Here is a 19,110-nt window from a genome sequence, read left to right as displayed (position 1 = left end):
CCCGCCTTGTTTCCCCAGCCTAGCAGGGGAAGCCGACACCGACCAGTTCACCCCCGTCCGGTTAGCAATCACTAAGCCTATTTAAATAGAGCCCCGAAAAGGGGAAACTTCTCGATGTGACTACAGTGATGTGCTCCAGGGAACCGATTTCTGAGTCCTGGAGTGGTTAGGATACTTTTGACTCTCGGGGCGCTGGGCAGTGGAGAGTTTGCGAGATGGCTGGGGGTGGAGGGGGAGAAGATGGGGTAGGAGGGCTCCCTTAGAACTTTTTATTTTCTTTCTGCGAGGCTGATGCTGTGTGTGCTAAGATTAGGGCGCTAGCTTGTGCTGTTCTAGTCAAGGAGACAAGATAGTATTATCGTTTACTCTCCTGCCTGTCTCACCTGGAATGAGAGAGAGAGGATTGTCACAGCAGCATATAGCCCGGGGGACCGTAGAATGTGGCTTCCCAATTCGCTACCTTGGTTCATCGGCCTGTACCTTTTTATTTGTATTTTTTATTTTTAAGGCAGGGGGACACCAAAGTAGCCGTTGTCCATAGAGGGTCGACTGTATTCTTGACAAAAGGTCTTCTGTAACCTGAGTTGTTGATTGGGTCTGTCTCCCGCCCCCCTCCTTTATGTCTTCAGAGAAGATCTGATGGAAATTGACTTCTTCAGATAATGAAAACTTGGAATTTAAGATGACCGCCGAGGCAGAGCCGTTGGTAATTTTCTCCTTTGTCTTTCTAACAGCCCGAAGTCCAAGTTCGCCAGGTGGCTGTGAAGTTTGCCAGCACGGTGTTTCCCCCTGATCACATACCTTCCAGATACTTGCTCTTACTAGCTGCAGGAGACCCGTAAGTGTTTCAGTAGCCACGAGCCCAAATTTGAGTTGCCTTTTATTTGCGGTCATATGGTTAAAATGCTTCCCTGCGAGCCTTGACCTACTTCGATGAGGCCTATTTTTCGGTCAGGTGAGTTTTGGGGAAATCAATTGAGAACTACTTGGGAAGAGTAGGTGACTTTAAGGGCTCAGTTACTATCCAATGCAACTGTAAATGAGTGAGGTGGTGGTAGAAATAATATTTCCGTCAGGTTGACCAATAAGCTGACAATTTGGGTGTTTTCAAACTGTAATATTTGCCTAAAAAAGTTCTCGTGGTACAAATGTTCTCCACCGTTTTGTGTCCCGATAAATTGCGCTCTTTCCACACTTTCCTGGGCACAGTAAAGAAAATAACAACGTGGCGTAGCGGGTAGAGCCTGAATTCTAATCCTGGCTCTGCCACTTGTCTGCCGTGTGACCTTGGCAAGTCACCTCACTTCTCTGGGCCTCAGTTTCCTCATCTGCCAAATGGGGATTGAGACTGTGAGCCCCACCTTGGGACGGGGACTGCGTCCAACCCGATTTGCTTGTGTCCACCCCGGCACTCGAGTACGGTGCCCGGCCCCTAGTAAGCGCTTAACAAGTGCCGTAGTAATAATTGCTAATTAGTAGTAATAAAATAAAATGAAGGTGTGTGGGGGATTAGAAAGAAAAGGAAGCAGTGCAGATATTTCCAGGTTGTGAGAGGCTAAGCTGGTCTGTGATGATAATCCTGGAACTTTTGCTAGCCCAGTGAGGACTGGAGATGCCCCATTTTTTTGAAGTAACAGACTCTGAAGAGAGAAAGAAATAAAGAAGTTCGCTTTCTTTTCTCTTTCTACACCTGGCATTATTCTCAGGAAGAGACCTTGCACGCGTTGGTGGAAAATATTTGATTGTATTGACTTAGTCTTGAGAAGGGAAACTAGCCATATCCTTTGAAACGTAGCTCGAGCGCTCCAGGGTGTATCCTTTCTTGGAAAAACCAAGCTTTTATTTCATAGGTATTTGCGGTAGTAGTTTAGGAATTTATTTCATATATAGTTGCAATTTAGGTTAACAGCCGTGTATACGGGGGAGCCGGTCAAATCTCAGGAAGGAAAAGGAACTTGGTTATACGGTGTATAACGTTCCATTAAACGCCAGTTTGTTTGTTTTTAATTCACATACAGAAAGCCCTTTTCCTTAGAACGTTAGGCTAATTAAGGTATTCTCGCAGTACATAAAATAACTAAAAATGATCACCGTGCATCTCTTCTCTCGAAAGACGCGAAGAAGTTCACGGAGAAGCACAGCGTGTACTGAGAACGCTTCCCGGAAAAAACGAAAAGGAGAGTGCCTCTAAGCAGATGCCCTCCTTCCCAGAAATGGTGCAATATATCCAAGAGAAGGTAAAGTTTCTACTGGCAGGTGGCTCCTGTAAGCCAATGTAGAAGTCTTGTGCAGCGTGGCTCAGTGGAAAGAGCCCGGGCTTGGGAGTCAGGGGTCATGGGTTCAAATCCCGGCTCAGCCGCTTGTCAGCTGGGTGACTTTGGGCAAGTCACTTAACTCCTCTGTGCCTCAGTTCCCTCATCTGTAAAATGGGGATTAAGCCTGTGAGCCCCACGTGGGACAACCCGATCACCTTGTGTCCTCCCCAGCGCTTAGAACAGTGCTTGGCACGTAGTAAGCGCTTAACAAATGCCATCACTATTATTATTACGGCCTTTTTTGTATTCCTTTATGACAGCGGTTTTAAATTCAGTGACAAAAGTCAAGCAAGATGGAAAAATGGCTGGGTGCCGTAGTATATGACGGTGGAATGGGGAGAATTAGTTCCGGGACTTACTACGGGGAAGGAGTGTGCCCTAGTGGAAAGAGCAAGGCCCTGGGAGCCAGAGGACCTGGGTTCTAATCCACGCCCCACCTCCCCTCTGCCGTGCGATCTTGGACGAATCGCTTCACTTCTCTCTGCCTCAGTTTCCCCATCTGTAAAATGGATCAAATCTTACTCCCTCCTAGTTAAGACTGGGAGCGCCATGGGGGACAGGGATTACGTCCAACCTGATGATCTTGTATTTGGCCCAGCGCTTAATTGAGTACTTGGCACATAGTAGCTATTTCTACGCTTTCATCTCCATCCAAACTGCTCCCACACTAACCCAAGCACTCGTCTCCTGTCCCGCCCTGATGAACTTTATCAGCCCCCTGGCTGACCTCCCTGCCTCCTGGCTTTCCCGCCTCCGGTCCGCGCTTCACTCGGCTGCCGGATCGTTTCTCTGCGATCAGCCCGTGTTCCCCCAGCTCCTCGAGAAGCTCCAGCAGTTGCCCGTCCACCTCCGCGTCGAACAGAAACTCCCTACCGTCGGCCTGAAAGCAGTCAATCGCCTTACCCCCGTCCCACCTTACCTCGCTACTCTTCTACTGCAACCCAGCCCGCACACTTTGCTCCTCTAAGGCCAGCCTGCTCACTCTACCTCAGTCTCATCTGTCGTGCCGCTGACCTCTCATCAACGTCCTGCCTTTGGCCTGGAGTGCGGCCCCCTCTTCGTATCCAACTGACAGTAACTCTCCCCCACTTCAAAGCCTTATCGAAGGCACGTCTCCTCCAAGCCCTCTTTCCTTTTTTTCCTCTCCTTTCTGCGTCGCCCTGACCTGCTCCCATTGTTCATCTCCCTTTCCCGGCCCCCCAAGCCCCCCAGAACTTATGTCCGTATCCGTAATTCTTTTATATTAATGTCTTTCTCCCCCTCTAGACTGTAAGCTCCTTGTGGGCAAGGAATGTGTCTGTTTATTGTTCTCTTTTACCCCCCCTTCCCGCCCCAAGTGCTTAGTACAGTGCTGCGCACAAAGTAAACGCTCAATAAACACTACCGATCAGGTCAGATAGGAGATATTGAACTCCGACACCGTCCCTTCCCACGGGGAGCTCGCAATCTAAGCGGGGGTAGAGTCGTCGAACAATAAGAACGAAGGATAAAAACAACAAATTGCAAATTCCGCAGTTTAAAATAATGTTCAAATGCATCCCTTAAACGGTATCTGGCGGGGGTCGTTCTCAGACTCCTCCCTGCTCCGGGCAGCGGTCCTTCACTTGAGCCTGTCGTGTCCTTCCTACCGTTCTGAGTTAGGAAGTAAGACGTCACATCTGTGGTGTTGGGCAGCAGCTGGGACTGGTCTGGGTACCAGGTAGGCTCCCCCGGACCCAGAGTCCGGATTGGTGGGTTGGTGCGACCTGTTGCCCACCCAATGAAGAGAGCTTAAATCCGTTCGTGGGAATCCCTGAATCCAAACCGTAATGCTCTCTCTGTATTCTGCTGCCCAGGCAGTACATTATGTATTCACGAGGCCAGCTACAATTAAGTAGAGCGAATCAGACCGAGGGCCAGCCACATATTCTTTTTAGGACAATAATACCTTGAATTTATAGAATGCAGTTTGTTTTTTTTAAAACACTTTCATGCCAGTCATTTCATTTCACCCTCCCAACATCCCAGTGAGAAGCTCAAGCTGCGATAATATCATAGACGTGGCTCTTTCCCAGCTCCACCTTCAACGTTCTGTACAAAACAATATAAAATGCATCAATGCGCTCCCAAGATGGTTTTAAAAAAAAGAAAGGACCAAAACAATATAAACATATTATTTAAAGTGCTAAATCCAATAGAGTTGTAGAGTTAAATAGCAAAGTAGGTATGTAATGATAAAATAGTTTGAATTCGATATTATTATGCATATATATATATAAATGTTTAATTTTCCAAGTATTATCTTTCACGTCTTATTCAGCAGAAAGACACTTGGTGCTAGCATGTTAAAGCTCTGTCATTATAAATGCCAAACAAAGAACTTGCAGCTGTGGAAATGGGCTTTTAATCATTTCAAATACTTCCAAGGATGAGGTGGCGGGGAGGGAGACGTGGATGTGGACGGAGTGGGGGGGCGGTGTTTGAACCAAGAGAAACTTGGCAAGGGCCGCAAAACCCGAGCCTTACTGCCATAGGGAATACTAGCATTCGAGATCGGTAGCACGAAGGCAGAAGAGTGTTAAATGCAGAGCATTCAGCGGAGGGGTAGGAGGGTCACTTGTAAAGCCGTGGACTGTGGGTCCACACAGACCAGTCTGGCATGCGGCAGCCGGGATAGGGATTGTTTCCCTCCAGCAAAGACTTCCAGAAGATCGAGTTACCAAGAGGCGCACTCGAGAAGTCGCGGGTCATAGGACGGTAGGTGCATAGAGTTTCGTCAGTAGTGTCATTTTCCAATTGGTAAGAGAGTTAAGTGTATTTTAAATAGCTCTCTATAGTAGTCATAATGTAAAATATGTTACCCCATGTAGTTGATGGAATTATGCCGTGAAGAAGCAATTCAGGAACAGGTTTTTGCTGACCGTCTTATACTGTGGTCGAATTCCACAGTCTCCGAGTCGGTTAATTATGCTATTTTCAGCCATCAGTATTGTCTCTCCTAAATGTCTTTTTGTTTTGTTGTTTGCATGTGACCATTCATGTAGGCTTCTCATCGGATGAAAACTCCTGCTAAATATATGACCGGAACTGCAGTTCTTCCATTCAATCCAGCTACGTTTGGAGAGGTACTTCTTTAATCACAGAACGGTGGTATAATTTCACGTGATGTGTCTTGTAAAATAATGAGGTTTCTGAAAGAGGTTTGTGTTCTCAAGTGCCTAGTTGGTGTAGGGGTGTGTGTGTGGGGGGGGATGATATTTATTGGGTGTTTTCTGCGTGCAGAGCACGGTCCTAAGTGTTTGGGAGAATACCGTACAACAGAGATGATAGATACGTTTCCCGTCCACAAGGAGGTTACGCTCTAGAAGGAGATCAGACAGCAAAATAAATTCCAGAAATGAAATAAGCGCCGTGGGTTTGAGGGTAGGATGAATATCCAGTGCCGAAAGGGTACAGATCCAAGTCCGTAGGCAATACAGAAGGGAAAGGGAGTAGGGGGAGTGAGGGCTTAGTTGGGAGAGGTCTCTTGGAGGCGGTGTGACTTTTAGGAGGATGTTGAGGATGGGGAGAGTGGTGGTCTGGAGGTTTGGAGGGAGAAGAGGGAATAACTCCAGTGGCCTCCACGAACCGAACAGGCCATTGCGTGGTAGGCATTTGTTTGTTTTTGAACGTAAATCAGTTAATAGTGCCCCCAGCTACAAAATCCCTCAAGTAGAAATGTGTGAGATTTTTTTAAAGCAGGATTTCTCTCTCTCTCTCTGTCTCTCTCTGTCTCTCAGTATTGCATCTGTATATTGCAGAATTTATTTGAGGAACTAAATATGCTGTGAACTTTCAGGAAGATTGGATAAAGACCCGATCTATTTACCCCAATAATTTAACGCAATTCAATTTTCAACTCATCCTAGAGTGAAGGAGATGGTTTGAACCATGAGGAGGGACTATAATTAGATTAGATTAATCTGAACCCTTTCTCTATTTTTAAGAGCTTCAGAGAAGGATTTTCCACGGTGCCCTTTTGTAATTCTTTCCACTATTTCAGCAGTCTTTGCTTATCCGTATTCTCCTGCATCTAAAGCCCATTTTCTCATGTTTTGCTTCCAGTGGAGGTGGAGGACTTACCCGTTATCTAATTGAAACAATCTAATAGGTGACACTCAAACCACCGTGTCCGCTAAACAGTCATTTAAACAAAAGTGAAATTTCTTTTATACCTCACTTACCCGAACTAAGGAAATGAAGTCACTGATCATATTCATTGAGTTACGGTGCGCAGAGCACCGTACTAAGCGCTTGGAAGAGCGCAGTATAACGGAGTTGAAAGACACGTTCCCCGCCCACAAAGAGCTTGCAGTCTAGAGGGTTGCATTTATTTTATAAGAGATGTTTTCAGGGAAATCTGCCTGCTTCGAAAGTGAGTTTTGTGGGTTTTGCCTTCTGTTTTAACTGCTTTGTAATTTAAATTTGCCTGGAAGAAAAGCTGACCGGTCAGGTTTTCACCGCTTTAGGCCTTGGGAGGCCTGCCATCGTCTCAGCCACCTGAGCACCCTTGGCTTACTCCCCCTTAAAGACTTGGAGAGGAGATAGAATTCAAGTGTTGTCCGTGCGTCAATTTATTCCTGCTTATCTTGGCCATTAGACTGTAAGCTCTTTTAGGGCAGAGTCTGAGGTCTGTGCACGTGGTGTGCTTTCCACCCGGCCGGCACCTGTAAGGTAAACTTCACCGTCAGCGGCGTCTTTGAAGTAGTAGAGTACAGCTACGGGTACGCGCTTGGTGAACGTTTCCGATGGTGACGAAGTAGAGAGAGCAAAGGTAGATATCGTGTCGTCTTGGAAAGCCTGTCGTACTCATTTTCTCACCCCGATTCGTCCTTCTCTGGTTTCAGATAGTCCTGTACTTGCGAATGTGTCTCGCTCACAGCGCGGGAGTAATTCCCACATCCCAGAGCCTGCAAGATATGCAAGATAATGCCCCGGCTATCGGACGTTACATTCGAAACTTAATGTCTGTCAACCTCATAACGTCGACTTCCACCTCTTCCGCTAAGGGCGGGGAAACCAACCCAGTACAGATTTACATCGCCTTACTGCAACAGCTGTTGGCCGGCGTGGGAGGTGAGACATCTGTACTTGAAATAGGACAGGATGTAGGAGATTGCCCTCATACTTTTCAGGGAAGCCTGAAGTGCATCTACTGGTGTAGGGGACAGATGTATAACTAAAAATTCATTCATTCATTCAGTAGCATTTATTGAGCGCTTACTATGTGCAGAGCACTGTACTAAGCGCGAACTAGCCTGCTTCCTTGTTTGTCCAACTGACGGGCTTATAGCCCACTTCCTTCATTCTCTCCACTTCAAGTATTGAGAAATTTTACACGGGCCCTGCGGCCAGTGTCGAGAATTGATTGTATTTCCTATTTTGGGTGTTTACTGTGATTCTGAACCCCTCTTTAGGTTTGCCTGTCATGTACTGCCTTTTGGAGGCTGTTTCGGTCTATCCGGAAAAACTAGCTATCAAATTCATCGATAAAACAGATTGGATAAAGGTATGTCCATTTCATGGATATCTGTGATTCTGATTCCTCTTTGTCTAACGTGGCCATTCGGTCCTTAACAGTAGTGTCGCCGTCTCAGGGCCACAGAAAATGGCCAGCATCTGGAAGCGGGGAGGGGGCACAGTTGCTCCCCCCAGTGTTTGGAATACTGAGAAAATGTCCCAGGCTTTCAAAGGTGCCCCCTTAACTCTACCACCCTCAAGATGAAAAGAAAAAAAAATTGATCTTCGTAACTCGTACTTCCTACGATCTAGAAAAACGGAGGCCTACAAAACCCTGCCATCCCTCCACCTACACATCCCCAATAGCATGCATAACGGAGACTGGGGTACCAGGGCCTGGGAGAGCCAGGAATGTGTAGGCCGCCACTATTCTAAGAAGTTTTATGGAAAACCTCTGGCCACGTCCAAAGTAGACACGCTTTGCAGAGGGCAGGTGAAGAAGGCAGGTGGTGCTGCCCTTGAAACAGACAAGGAGGAGTTCCCGAGTGGATGGCACTGACGGTTCAGTGGTCTTCTCCGGAAGCCTTTCGCCATCAAGAATGAGGCCCAGAGAAGCAAAGAAAACGGGTCAAAATGTGGCCACCTGGCTTTTGCCCCTGCTTGGAAGAAGTCACTATCCTATTCAGAGCGTTGAAAATAGTAATACGCCTGGATCGCTCAGTAGTTTTTATTGAGCCCTTGTGTTACGGAGCACTCTACTAAGAGCCTAGAATTCAGTAGGCTCTGAGGGATGTTCCTCCAGAAATCTACCCTTTGGAAGGGACATAATGCTAAAGTATGGGTATTTTCCCGTGTTGACCCTCTCTCCCTCAGCCTTTTAGACTGTGGGCCCCCTGTCAAGCAGGAACCTTTTGTACCTGTTTTTCCCTTGCATTTATTATAACATCTCAGGTGTTGTAACAGTGGTACTCGGAATAGTATTTATTATGCGAATGGCTTATTCTGCCCTATACAAAACAATAAAAATGGATTCTCAGGGCAGGCATGCTGAGAGTTGGGGGGGGCAATCTTTGCAGCTCTGATTGTTTCTTTCTCTTCTTTACACATCTAGGGCCTGATGAACACCAACAAGGAAGAGATGCGTGAACTGGCAGCCTTGTTTTATTCTGTGATAGTATCTACGATGTCCGGAAACGAATTGAAGTCCACCATACAGAACCTTATAAAGTCTACAAAGGACAATCATGTAAGTGGCTTTTCTTAAGTGGCTTTCCCATCGGTGGGGTGGGGTTGCGTAATCTGCGAACACTTATAGCTCTGTGAAAACCTGTTCCGAAAAGAATCGTAAGATTTTCCACGCTGTGTTTTGAGTGGCGGAAGAAGATGCGATTCCCATATACATTGTTCTTTCGGGAATAGAAGAAAAACTATGCTCCGCCCTGCCAGATTAGCCCTTGAAATAAGAACGAAATCACCAACCGCACTCAATCACTCGGATGATCTGTTTTGGCCCACCATCATGGTGACAGCAGAATTCTTTTCAATTAGAGCTAATTTTCAGTTCTTTGATAACAGAACTGATTGTGCTTGCTGGGAACAATTAGCGATAATTCTAGTTAGCGGTAAGTAGTCATAATTCCGCTGCCTAACAACTCGTAGCAGCTGTTGCTTTTACAAAATGGAAAATCCTGCCTCTTAAACACTTGAAAACTTGAGAGCTGCCATCTACTTTAGCGCAGTGTGTTGGTTTGTTAATAGGGCGTCTTCGTGTGCGCTCCACTTAGGTATGTAACTCGTGGATGGAGTGAGCAGTGCCAGGTCCTGTAGAAATTGTGGGACTCTCTGGGTGAAATAATTTTGTTCTGAATATTTTAAACAGCAGAGTGTTCTGTAGACTGACCTCTCACATGCCTCCACTCCCAATTATTGCCATTAGGAACACTCGGGTCAGTGAAAATCTCAGATAATCCCCAGTCGTATCTGGGGACCAACTGTTTGGAGAGCACACTTTGGGATAGTACAATAGCCAAGTAGACGCGAGAACCCCGCCCTCAAGGAATTTACGATCTTCCATCTAGTGGAGGGGCCAGAGACTGAAATGATGTATAGTTAGGCGACATCATCATCACCAAAGGTGTTTGAGCCCTTACTCTGTGCAGAGCACCGTAAATAAGTGCTTGGGAGAGTACAACATAACAAGGAGCTTAGGGTCTGGAGGGGGAGACGGACATCAATATGCATAAATGATTTATCCAGTCATATTTATTGAGCGCTTACTGGGTGCGGATCACTGTACTAAGCGCTTGGAAAGTACAGTTCAGCACTAGTGAATCAGAGTTGATGCTCACAGACGCAAGGTCCAGAGCTATGTCTTAATTCTGGCTGAACTTTCCAGAATTGAGTCCGGAGGCCAGAAATTTAATGTCTTGTCTTAAGGACTGGGTGAGGCTACTTTTTCGTTCTCTCCCCCACCTCCCCAAAGAAGAACTTTCACCCAAACCCTAATCCCCGTTTAGAAATCCGTGAGCTTTTTCAGTTTGCTAGAGTAACATTTAATGCCCGATAATCGGCCGTTTAAATCGGCCCTAGGTATCGCTAGGAATTAATGGGCCTCCAAAAAAAGGGGAGAATGTAGTTTTACCAGGAGGAGGATTCGGTCTCTCTCTTTTTTTCATAACCTCCTCCTTGCCCGATCAGCGAAGGCAAACGATATTTTGTAAATCCTTTGTATGTGGTAGAGTAGGCCATATCTGAGATCTGTAGTGCTTTTGAGAGCGGCGGGGCTTAAATTTTTCTGGTGTTGTCAGTCTTGAGAGAGATTCCCATTATCCTCTAAACAGGAGTGATTAACGGGTCATAACAAAGACCATTCTTTTTATTGTTATCAAGCGCTTACCACCCAGAACTGTATTAAGCCCTGACAGTGGATACAGGATATTTGGGTCAGAAACAGTCTCTGTCCCACACGGGGTTCCCAGACTGAGTAGGAAGAATAGGTGTTGAATCCCCATTTTGCAGAGGAGGAAACCGTGGCACAGAGAAGTTAAATGATTTTCCCCGGGTCTCGGAGCAGAGAGGTTGGCAGGGCCGCGATTACAACCCAGGTCCTCTGACGCCCGGGTCCTCCTTCCGATGTCTTCTTAAGATGCAGCAACAAGAACTGCCCTCACTGCTTCAAGTGGGGGCTTACCACGGTATCTTGCAACATCTAATGCCTGTCTTTTTTTTTTCTGTTCCCTTCCGAGTGATGGCCGGCAGCATTTCGTTCGCCTTTTTGATTGCTGCCCAAAAGGCTCAATAGCATTTAATAACGGATGAAGCGATCGTTGCTGTTGACAACCTGACCCGTGACCTTTAAACTCCTCGGCCCATCCCCGTCCTCCCTTCCCAGCGCCTCCCTCCATCCAACCCATCTCCTCGTGCCGGCCCCCGTCAGCTCACTCCCAACCCCTTCCTACCCGTCCTGCCGGCCCCTCCTTCCACCCGACCTCAGCCAGGCGGGGCCTGTGGAACCCCGGCTCCACGGTGGGAAAACTTCCCTTCATCCTGGACCTGTTCCTCACCCTCACCTTCACCGAAACCTGCTTCTTTCTATCTCCCCTTCCGCTGTCTCTAAAGAGGATCTCATCTTCCCCCGCTCCTCAAGATTCACCGGGGAAGGGGGAGGAGTGGGCTTTTTTCTCACTCCCCAGGGCCGCTCTCGCTCCACAACACCTCCCCCACCCCTCTCTTTCTCTCCTCCTTTAAAGCCCATATCGTCCATTTCTACCACTCTCTCCCAGCTACTAGTCACGCTCCTCTACCGCAGCCTAAGGGGGTGGGAGAACAGGTATAGGGATCCCCATTTTACGGAAGAGGAGAATGAGGCACAGAGATACGAAGTGATTTGCCCAGGGTCACACACCAACCAAGGGTAAGAGCTGGGAATAGAATCCACGGTCTCAGAGATCCAGGCCCGCGCTCTTTCCACTGGGTCACGCTGCTTCTCTAGGAAGAGGAGATCCTTAATGCTTAGGTTTCGGGGGTCCATAGGATGTGTCCATAAATGCCCCCCAAATGAGCAGAGGCCCCGGGGGAGCTCAGCCTGAGGCCCGCTGGCTCCAGCTTTCATCCGCTGGCGCGGGGGGCTCTGCCTTGAACTAAGAATTCCATTTTTCATTGCATTTCCTTGGTTAACCTGACCTGTCATTACCCCTAGCTATTGCTATATACGGAGCCTTCCTTAAAGTCCCGTCTCCTCCAGGAAGCCTTCCCTAACTAAGCTCTCGACCTTCCCCTCCCCGCCCTGTTTTCCCTCCCTTCTGCCTCACCCGAGCACTTAGGCTTTTGCCCCACCCCCACAGCACTTACGTTACCTATCCGTACTGTGGGTTGCTCTTGTCACCTGTACTTTAATGTCTGTCTACCCCGGCCGGACCGTGAACCGCTCGAGGGCAGGGACCGTGTCTACCAACTCTATTGCGTTGTACTCTCCCAAGCGCGTAGTACGGTGTTCGACGAATACCCCGGATTTGATACGGATTTTGGAGATGTAACACACCCGTGTCGCTTTTTAGAGCCTGGAGATACAGCATGGATCTCTGCTAGCTTTGGGATTCACAGTGGGACGATATTTGGCAAAAAAGAAAACCAGAATGGTGGAGCCCCAAAATGTAGAAGAGGCGAATGCTGCTTTTCTGCCCGACCAAGAACAGCTCATCCAGAGTACCACAGAAACAATAGGTGAGGCGGATTTCGTTCCATCTCAACTGATTTCTTCTTTTGAAGTCTGCGACCCGGTGGTATTTTCGTTTCCTTCGAGACCGTGGTTATTAGCAGTTGAAGAGGGTCTCTGAATCGCTAGCTCGATGCCGGCAATTTTGCTTGGGTGGAAATGTTTTCCTCTCAAAAGCATCTTCCGCGTTTTTCCGGTTACAAGTATTCCATCTTTCGTGCATGTATGACCGTTCGCTCAGTTTTTTCAAATTGAGTACCGACACGGAAGATGCCACCGGGCAGAACCGAACGGATCTTAAAAAGCTACTTCTCCTGCCCACACTGTCATTTTCGATAACGGGACACCCATCCAAGCGCTCTTTCAGACATACAGCTCGTTTTAGAAAAGACATGAAAATGAGAGCAATTTCTCAAGCACATCTCAGCTGAAGTCAGGTAATAACAGTAAGTCCACCCACTTGTGCCTTTACAGGTTCATTTTTGGATAGTTCTACTCCTCTCCTGGTAGTTGCTGCCTGTACAGCCCTTGGTGAAATTGGGCGGAACGGCCCTCTTCCAATCCCCGACGAAGGCTCCGGTTTTACCAAACTGCACCTTGTGGAAAGTTTACTGACCAGAATCCCCTCTAGCAAGGAAACAAATAAGGCAAGGTTTCGTTTCGTTTGTGTTTTTTTTCCTTCTCTCTTCCCGGGAAAGAACTCATCGGGTTAGATCCACAATCAAGATCGGCGTCGAGATCTGTTAAATAAGAAATAATGAAGCTGTGTGATCTCTGTAATTAAAATGACCACTCCTCTGGGCCAGTGCCCTGGGATTGTTTTTAGAGAGTGTGACTCTAAGCCAGAGGCGGGGCTGTCTGGGACAGCAGCTCTTCCTGCCCTGCCGGGCATTCTTACTCAGGCTGATGGCCTGCACTCTTCTGAAAAGATAAAAGCAAAATGAAAATTGGAGTGAGGGACCACTTTTAAAGACGTTACAGAAGAGGTAACCAGCACTCTGCTTAGACAGCTGGATCTTAGACCTGTGGCTAAAGATGCTATGGCTAAAAAGTTGTGTTGTAGGGTAAAGGCCAAAAGACTGATGAAGAGCTCAGGTAAGGCAGATGAACAAACTGCCTAATCTATCACTGTCCACCTTTTACACTGCAGTAGCCCCGGGCGCCTCTTCCTGAGGTCAGAATAGAGATCACAGGGAAGCAAGGGATGATTTAGCTGTCCGCGGCACTCTGACGGGGAAGAGTTATCGGGCGACATTCAGTTTCTGAGAAAATATAACTTGTCACTCTCCTGGGGTCGATAAAGAAAATGGCCGTTGCCAAATCAGCGGTGCCTGGGAACAAAATTGCCCAGTGTTGATTTGGACTTAATGTTTTAACGGGAGTGTGTGAACAAAGGAACGAGACTTTTGGTATGTTTTAGACATTTGTGAGGTGAATTTCTAGGGCAGAAGTTACCTTAGATTTTTGTGTGAGGATCCACCTGTCATTCCCTCGTATTTTCATGATGCTCGTGGGTGTGTGTGTGTGTGTGTGTGTGTGCGTGCACGTGCACGCACGCGCGCGCCCGTGCAAACGCTCGCGGGAATGGTTTTTCCCCATTCAGAACCGTCAGCCATGTCTGATCCTGTTCTAATCTTGGCCCTTACTTTGGGAAACCCTAGTCTAGAAGGAAACCAAGTGCTCCGTTTATGTAAATTCAATTGCTTCCTTTTAGATGAAAGAACGAGCCATTCAGACCCTGGGTTACTTTCCAGTTGGAGATGGAGATTTTCCCCATCAGAAGCTCCTTTTACAAGGACTGATGGATTCAGTGGAGGTAAGATGTTGATATCGCTTACCCGGTTACTATCCAAATGTTGGAAATGAAATTTAAATGTTGCATGTGAGAGAGAGAGAGAGAGAAGTTTAAGAGAAGCCCTTAGCAGAGAAAGAGAGAAGTTTAAGAGAGGCCCTTAGCAGAAGAAGATAGTTCCTTCTCCTTTTTTGTTTTTTTAATATACTTGAAAATAAATTTAAACCTAATCCCTGTGGCTCCGCGTTATTGGAACTATCAGTTTTCTTGAGAATTTTCAACTTCCTGAATGCTGGCTACTAAAAGCGGCATCATTTATTTCTCTTCCGTATAATGTGGCCCCAGTTGAAGTCATTACTTTGGAGAGAATTGGGGGATAGTCAGCTTTTTGGCTTAAGTAATAAGTAGAGATTTGGCCCTGAAGTACCCGGAGTAAAGTCTTCTTCATATCCTCCTCCTCCTAATTTTCCTTTCCCTCATCTCTCAACCTGTCCTCTATTCCAGGAGCAGATAGAGGAATGAAAAGGGAGCACAGATGGTGTAAACAGGCCTGGGTTCTAATCCCAGCTCTGCCACTTGTCTCCTGTGTGACCTCGGGCAAGTCACCGGACTTCTGTCCCTTAGTTTCCTCATCTGTAAAATGGGGATTTCATTTGGCACATGGACCGTGTCCACCCTGATCAGCACGTGTCTTACCCCAGCGCTTAGTACAGGGCTCCCTGGCACGTAGAAGGAACTTAACAGGTGCCATTAGAAAGAATTAAAAAACCAAACCGAATTAAGTGTAATTACTCAGGAGGAGAAGAAAATCTGATGAGCGGGGTCAAAGAACAGGCTGGGAAAAGTACAGCAGTCGTTCATTCAGTCGTATTTATTGAGCACTCTCGGTGTACAAAGTGTCTTTCTTCCCTACTCTGTTGAATATTGACGGAGGGGGAGAAGAACCCTGTTTCATCCATCACTTTCTCTCTCTCTCTCTCTCTCTCTCTCTCTGTCTGTCTTTTTCTCTGACGTTTTCTTTAGGCAAAGCAATTAGAACTCCAGTTCACGGTTGGCGAAGCCCTAACGAATGCCGCGATAGGAACCAGTTCAGTGGCAGCCCGAGATGCCTGGCTGGTGACTGAAGAAGAGTATACTCCTACCGGTGAGCGGAGAGAAGCCCGAGAGTTCGAAGTATACTTCTCTGGCAGAAATGCCCAAGCTCCCGACAGGCGTTCTGTTGGCTTTTTGCTTTCCTTCTGAAAGAGACAGTCCACCTATTGAGTAGTCTCTAGTGTCTCTTGCTTGGCGATAAGCTTTGAGACTCACCAAAGAGAAAATCTCCTCCATGCCTATAGGCAAATGGCAAATTTGGCCTGGTGGTAAAGAGAGGGGAGAGAGAAAGAAAAGCGGAGCGTAATTTTCAAACCCGCCGTGATCATCCCTTGCTCCGGTTGAGGGATTTTAGCCTGTTTCAGAAATCTCGATGCAAGTTTAGAAATCCCCAAAGCCAAGTACCCAGAAAGTGTTGAGATGTCGTGACGTGTAACAGTGTCTGTCTTTTAATGATGCAGTGAGCTAGGGTCTGCCATCGTCTTCCCTTTGAAAGAGTTGCTGTGTGGCTTCATTTAAGGGAGCACACTGTGGCTTTGACTGTCAGGTGAGGATGCCTACCCTGGCCTTCAATTTCTGTTGCCTAGGCTCGATGCCAATGTGAAATATAAAATTTATCCACGTCGGACCGGCGACTTTTGAGTTTTCTTTGAAGCCAGAGGAAGGGCAAGGGAAGAAAAAATCGATCTTGCGATAATAATCTCCTGTGGCGAGGGAAAATTGAAAAACGAGAGCTTGAAATTTAAAGATGTAGTTTCCATAGCAATGGGTCTGCCGTGAATATGTCACCGAAATGGAGGTGTCACATTCAGTGATATTAATCAATACAATTGTACCAGACAGTTCCAGTTTGATCCACCCTCGGTATCAACCTTGTATTCGTGCCACTCCTTTTCTTTAATGCGTTCTTATATACGAAGCGATCGAAATGTTTGTTTAAATGACCGTTTACCACACTCAGAGAAGGGAGAAATTAGGAACTTTCTAGGGCCTGCTACAGTGGCTCTGCAAAATTTTCCACCTGGGGTTCTTTGGAGGCAGTTACATTCGGGAGTTTAAGAGATGTGAATCCTTAAAGGAGACTCGTGGCCCGTTTTAGTCATTTTCGTTTATTTTTTTCAATTTTTAAACTTCAGAAAAATTAAAATTTGGGGGGCACTTAAGCACTTACCACGTGTCAAGCCCTCTTCTAAGCACTGGGGCAAATACAAGCTTATCAGGTCAGACAGAGCCCCCGTCTACGTAGGAGGGAGAATGGGTATCGAATCCCCATTTTGCGGTTGAGGAAACTGAGGCACGGAGGAGTTAAGCGGCTCACCCAAGGCCGAACAGCAGCCGGATGATGGCAGAGGCGGGATTAGAACCAGGTCCTCTGACTTCGGGACCCGTGCTCTTTTCCATTAGGCCACGCTGCTTCCCCTGTTCTGGGAAACTAAATAGGGAGGTTGCGTGTTCCGGTGGAAAGAGCAGGGTATTGGCGTGTCACTTGCCTGCTGTGGCCTCAGATAAGTGATTTAACCTCTCTGCCCTTCAAGTGTCTTCATCTGCACGATGGGGTATAATAGCACCTATTCTTCCCTACCTCGCAGGGAAGTTGAGAGCAAAATGAAATGAGTAGCGTCAAGTGCTTTAGAGAAACAACCTGCTGTACAAATCCAGGGTATTAATTACTCCGATGTCTTTAAAGAATCTATTAATTCACATACCAGCTCAGAGACACTAATTGCCTCGAAATTAAGAGGGCTCGATGCTAGTAAACGCTATTTAAAGCTTCGTTTTTCCAGGGGATTGATCAGGAATTAAAAATACTGTCGTCACTGACATTTTCTGCGCGCCTGTGTGCGTGCTCTGTTTTAAATCAATAGAATCGAAAGTAAATGATGTGGTACCGTGGGTTTTGGACATCATTTTAAATAAGTACATCATCAGCCCCAACCCGCATGTGAGACAGGCTGCTTGCATCTGGCTCCTTTCTCTGGTGAAGAAGCTGAGTTCCCATAAAGAGATCAAGGTAAAAACACTTGCTATTATCGTTAGCTATAAAGGGGAGCATTTTATTTGGTTTCGGCCCTGACCTCCAGCCCCGACGCCGTCGTGTGTCCCTTTATTCCTTTGCGTATCTGTTCGTCCACCCCTTTGGCCTCTTACCTGTAAGTGTGAGTGCGTCATTACTGCCGTGACAGGACAACATTGCAGTTAATCTGGGGCTGACATTGAACCTCATTTTCACAGCCTCACCCCCCTCCCCCCCCAAAAAAGGTGATCGTGGAATGGTCACGATTCAATGCCTGCTACATATTAGGAGGAAGCCGTGGGTGTTGCCCTGCAAAAGTCATAGAGTTTTAACTGGGTAATTGGATTTTCTGCGCGATTCCCTTTCCGTTTCTTTTTCTTTCCGTCGATTCAGGGAGTGGAGAGGGCGGTAGCCCGGAGGGTGGTTGTGTGGCGTCCTCTCTGTGGGACCCCCGTCGCCTGGTCTCTTTTTACTTTCAGCTAGAGGCTGGTGATGCCCCCCGACTTCCGTGCCTGCCGACTTGGCAGCTCGCCTTTTTTCCCATCACCTGTGCCTTCTCCACAGCAGCTGTCCTCTCGCCCATTTTGTGAGCCCGGCTTTTTATCTCACTCCTGGCCTTGCGCCTCACATCCCGTTTGCACTCCCGGCTCTTCGCCTCACGTTCTCCTTGGCGGACCCGGCCTTTCACCTTGCGTCCTTAAGTGATCTTTCTCTCCGCTAGGCCACGCCGCCTCTCCGGTAGATCCCACTTCTCCTCCGTGGGCAGGACGAGATCACAAACTCAGAGTCTTGGAGTCGAGTTAGCCTCCTAGCATTGAAATTATAACCACCTCAAACTGGATGGAACAGCTGAGGAGAATGAGTGAAAGTAGCATACCCCAGTAGCCGCTGAAGGACGAGCTGAAATCGGACAACAGAAAAGAAGTGGCCAGGGAAAATATTTTAAAGTTGCAATAAAACAAAGCCTCAGATAGTGTGGCATCTCACGAAAAAACCGGGAGGAGATTGTAGCAGATAAGCCAACAGGAAGCCGCATTCCATAAAGGAGTGGCTTTTTATTTTATTTTTTTGAGACGAAGCTTTGCAGTGTCCCGTACCGGAGACACAAAAGTCAGAGCAGCAAAAAGCTCTGCGAACTCTACGGCGCTGCAGAGGACAGCCTTTGTGTGTGAGTGGTGGCGTTGTGATTGTGGGTCCCCTCTGGAGCTTCTGAATCACCCATAAGTGTACTTCCTTAGCGGTGCCTTCTGAATTTGAAAGGAAACGATACTGATCTTTCCTCACAGTATCTCTTCCAAACCCCATTGCCTCCTAGGAAAGAAACCAATCACTTGTTTCTGCATTTAGAATGTTACTCTTTTATTGCATTTTACATAGATCAGAAGGATGGCATTTTTCAAACTGCTTCCGTGGAATTGATTTAATTCAGGAAGCCAGCAATAAGGTTGGATGTGTCCTTATCCCCATTTTTCTTTAGTGGGCTGTTAACTTTAAGGGCCACCTAAACTCACGATGTGTTAAGGTATCTGATATTATCGTTGGTGTTCCCTCTTCCCCCATCCACAGAGGCTTCAACTTCAGGCATTGTTGTCCCTCTCATGCCATGGTGATGAGAGACGCACACCCACACACGGCAGGGGGTGGTCCACGGGCCCAAAGATGTCTTAACTAAACCACGATCATTGGGCCCAAATGTGAGATTCCC

General features: G+C 47.2%; 1 protein-coding gene across 3 annotated transcripts in view; it reads left to right on the top strand.

Moving 5' to 3' along the window:
- ECPAS (Ecm29 proteasome adaptor and scaffold) overlaps positions 1-19,110 on the top strand; it is a 110,774-nt gene that overhangs the window by 66,571 nt on the left and 25,093 nt on the right. For all 3 annotated transcript variants that reach the window (XM_029053692.2, XM_039910666.1, XM_029053694.2), the window contains 11 exons: positions 735-838; positions 2,114-2,237; positions 5,339-5,419; positions 7,181-7,409; positions 7,751-7,842; positions 8,905-9,039; positions 12,350-12,515; positions 12,982-13,154; positions 14,222-14,323; positions 15,323-15,443; positions 17,257-17,402. In XM_029053692.2, coding sequence (XP_028909525.1) covers positions 735-838; positions 2,114-2,237; positions 5,339-5,419; positions 7,181-7,409; positions 7,751-7,842; positions 8,905-9,039; positions 12,350-12,515; positions 12,982-13,154; positions 14,222-14,323; positions 15,323-15,443; positions 17,257-17,402 — 1,473 coding nt within the window. The remainder of the gene's footprint in view (positions 1-734; positions 839-2,113; positions 2,238-5,338; positions 5,420-7,180; positions 7,410-7,750; positions 7,843-8,904; positions 9,040-12,349; positions 12,516-12,981; positions 13,155-14,221; positions 14,324-15,322; positions 15,444-17,256; positions 17,403-19,110) is intronic.

Source organism: Ornithorhynchus anatinus, chromosome X3 (genome assembly GCF_004115215.2).
Source record: "Ornithorhynchus anatinus isolate Pmale09 chromosome X3, mOrnAna1.pri.v4, whole genome shotgun sequence".
Taxonomy (NCBI): Eukaryota; Metazoa; Chordata; class Mammalia; order Monotremata; family Ornithorhynchidae; genus Ornithorhynchus; species Ornithorhynchus anatinus.
Note: the sequence above shows the minus strand (reverse complement) of the source record. Positions and strands in the feature narration are given on the sequence as shown.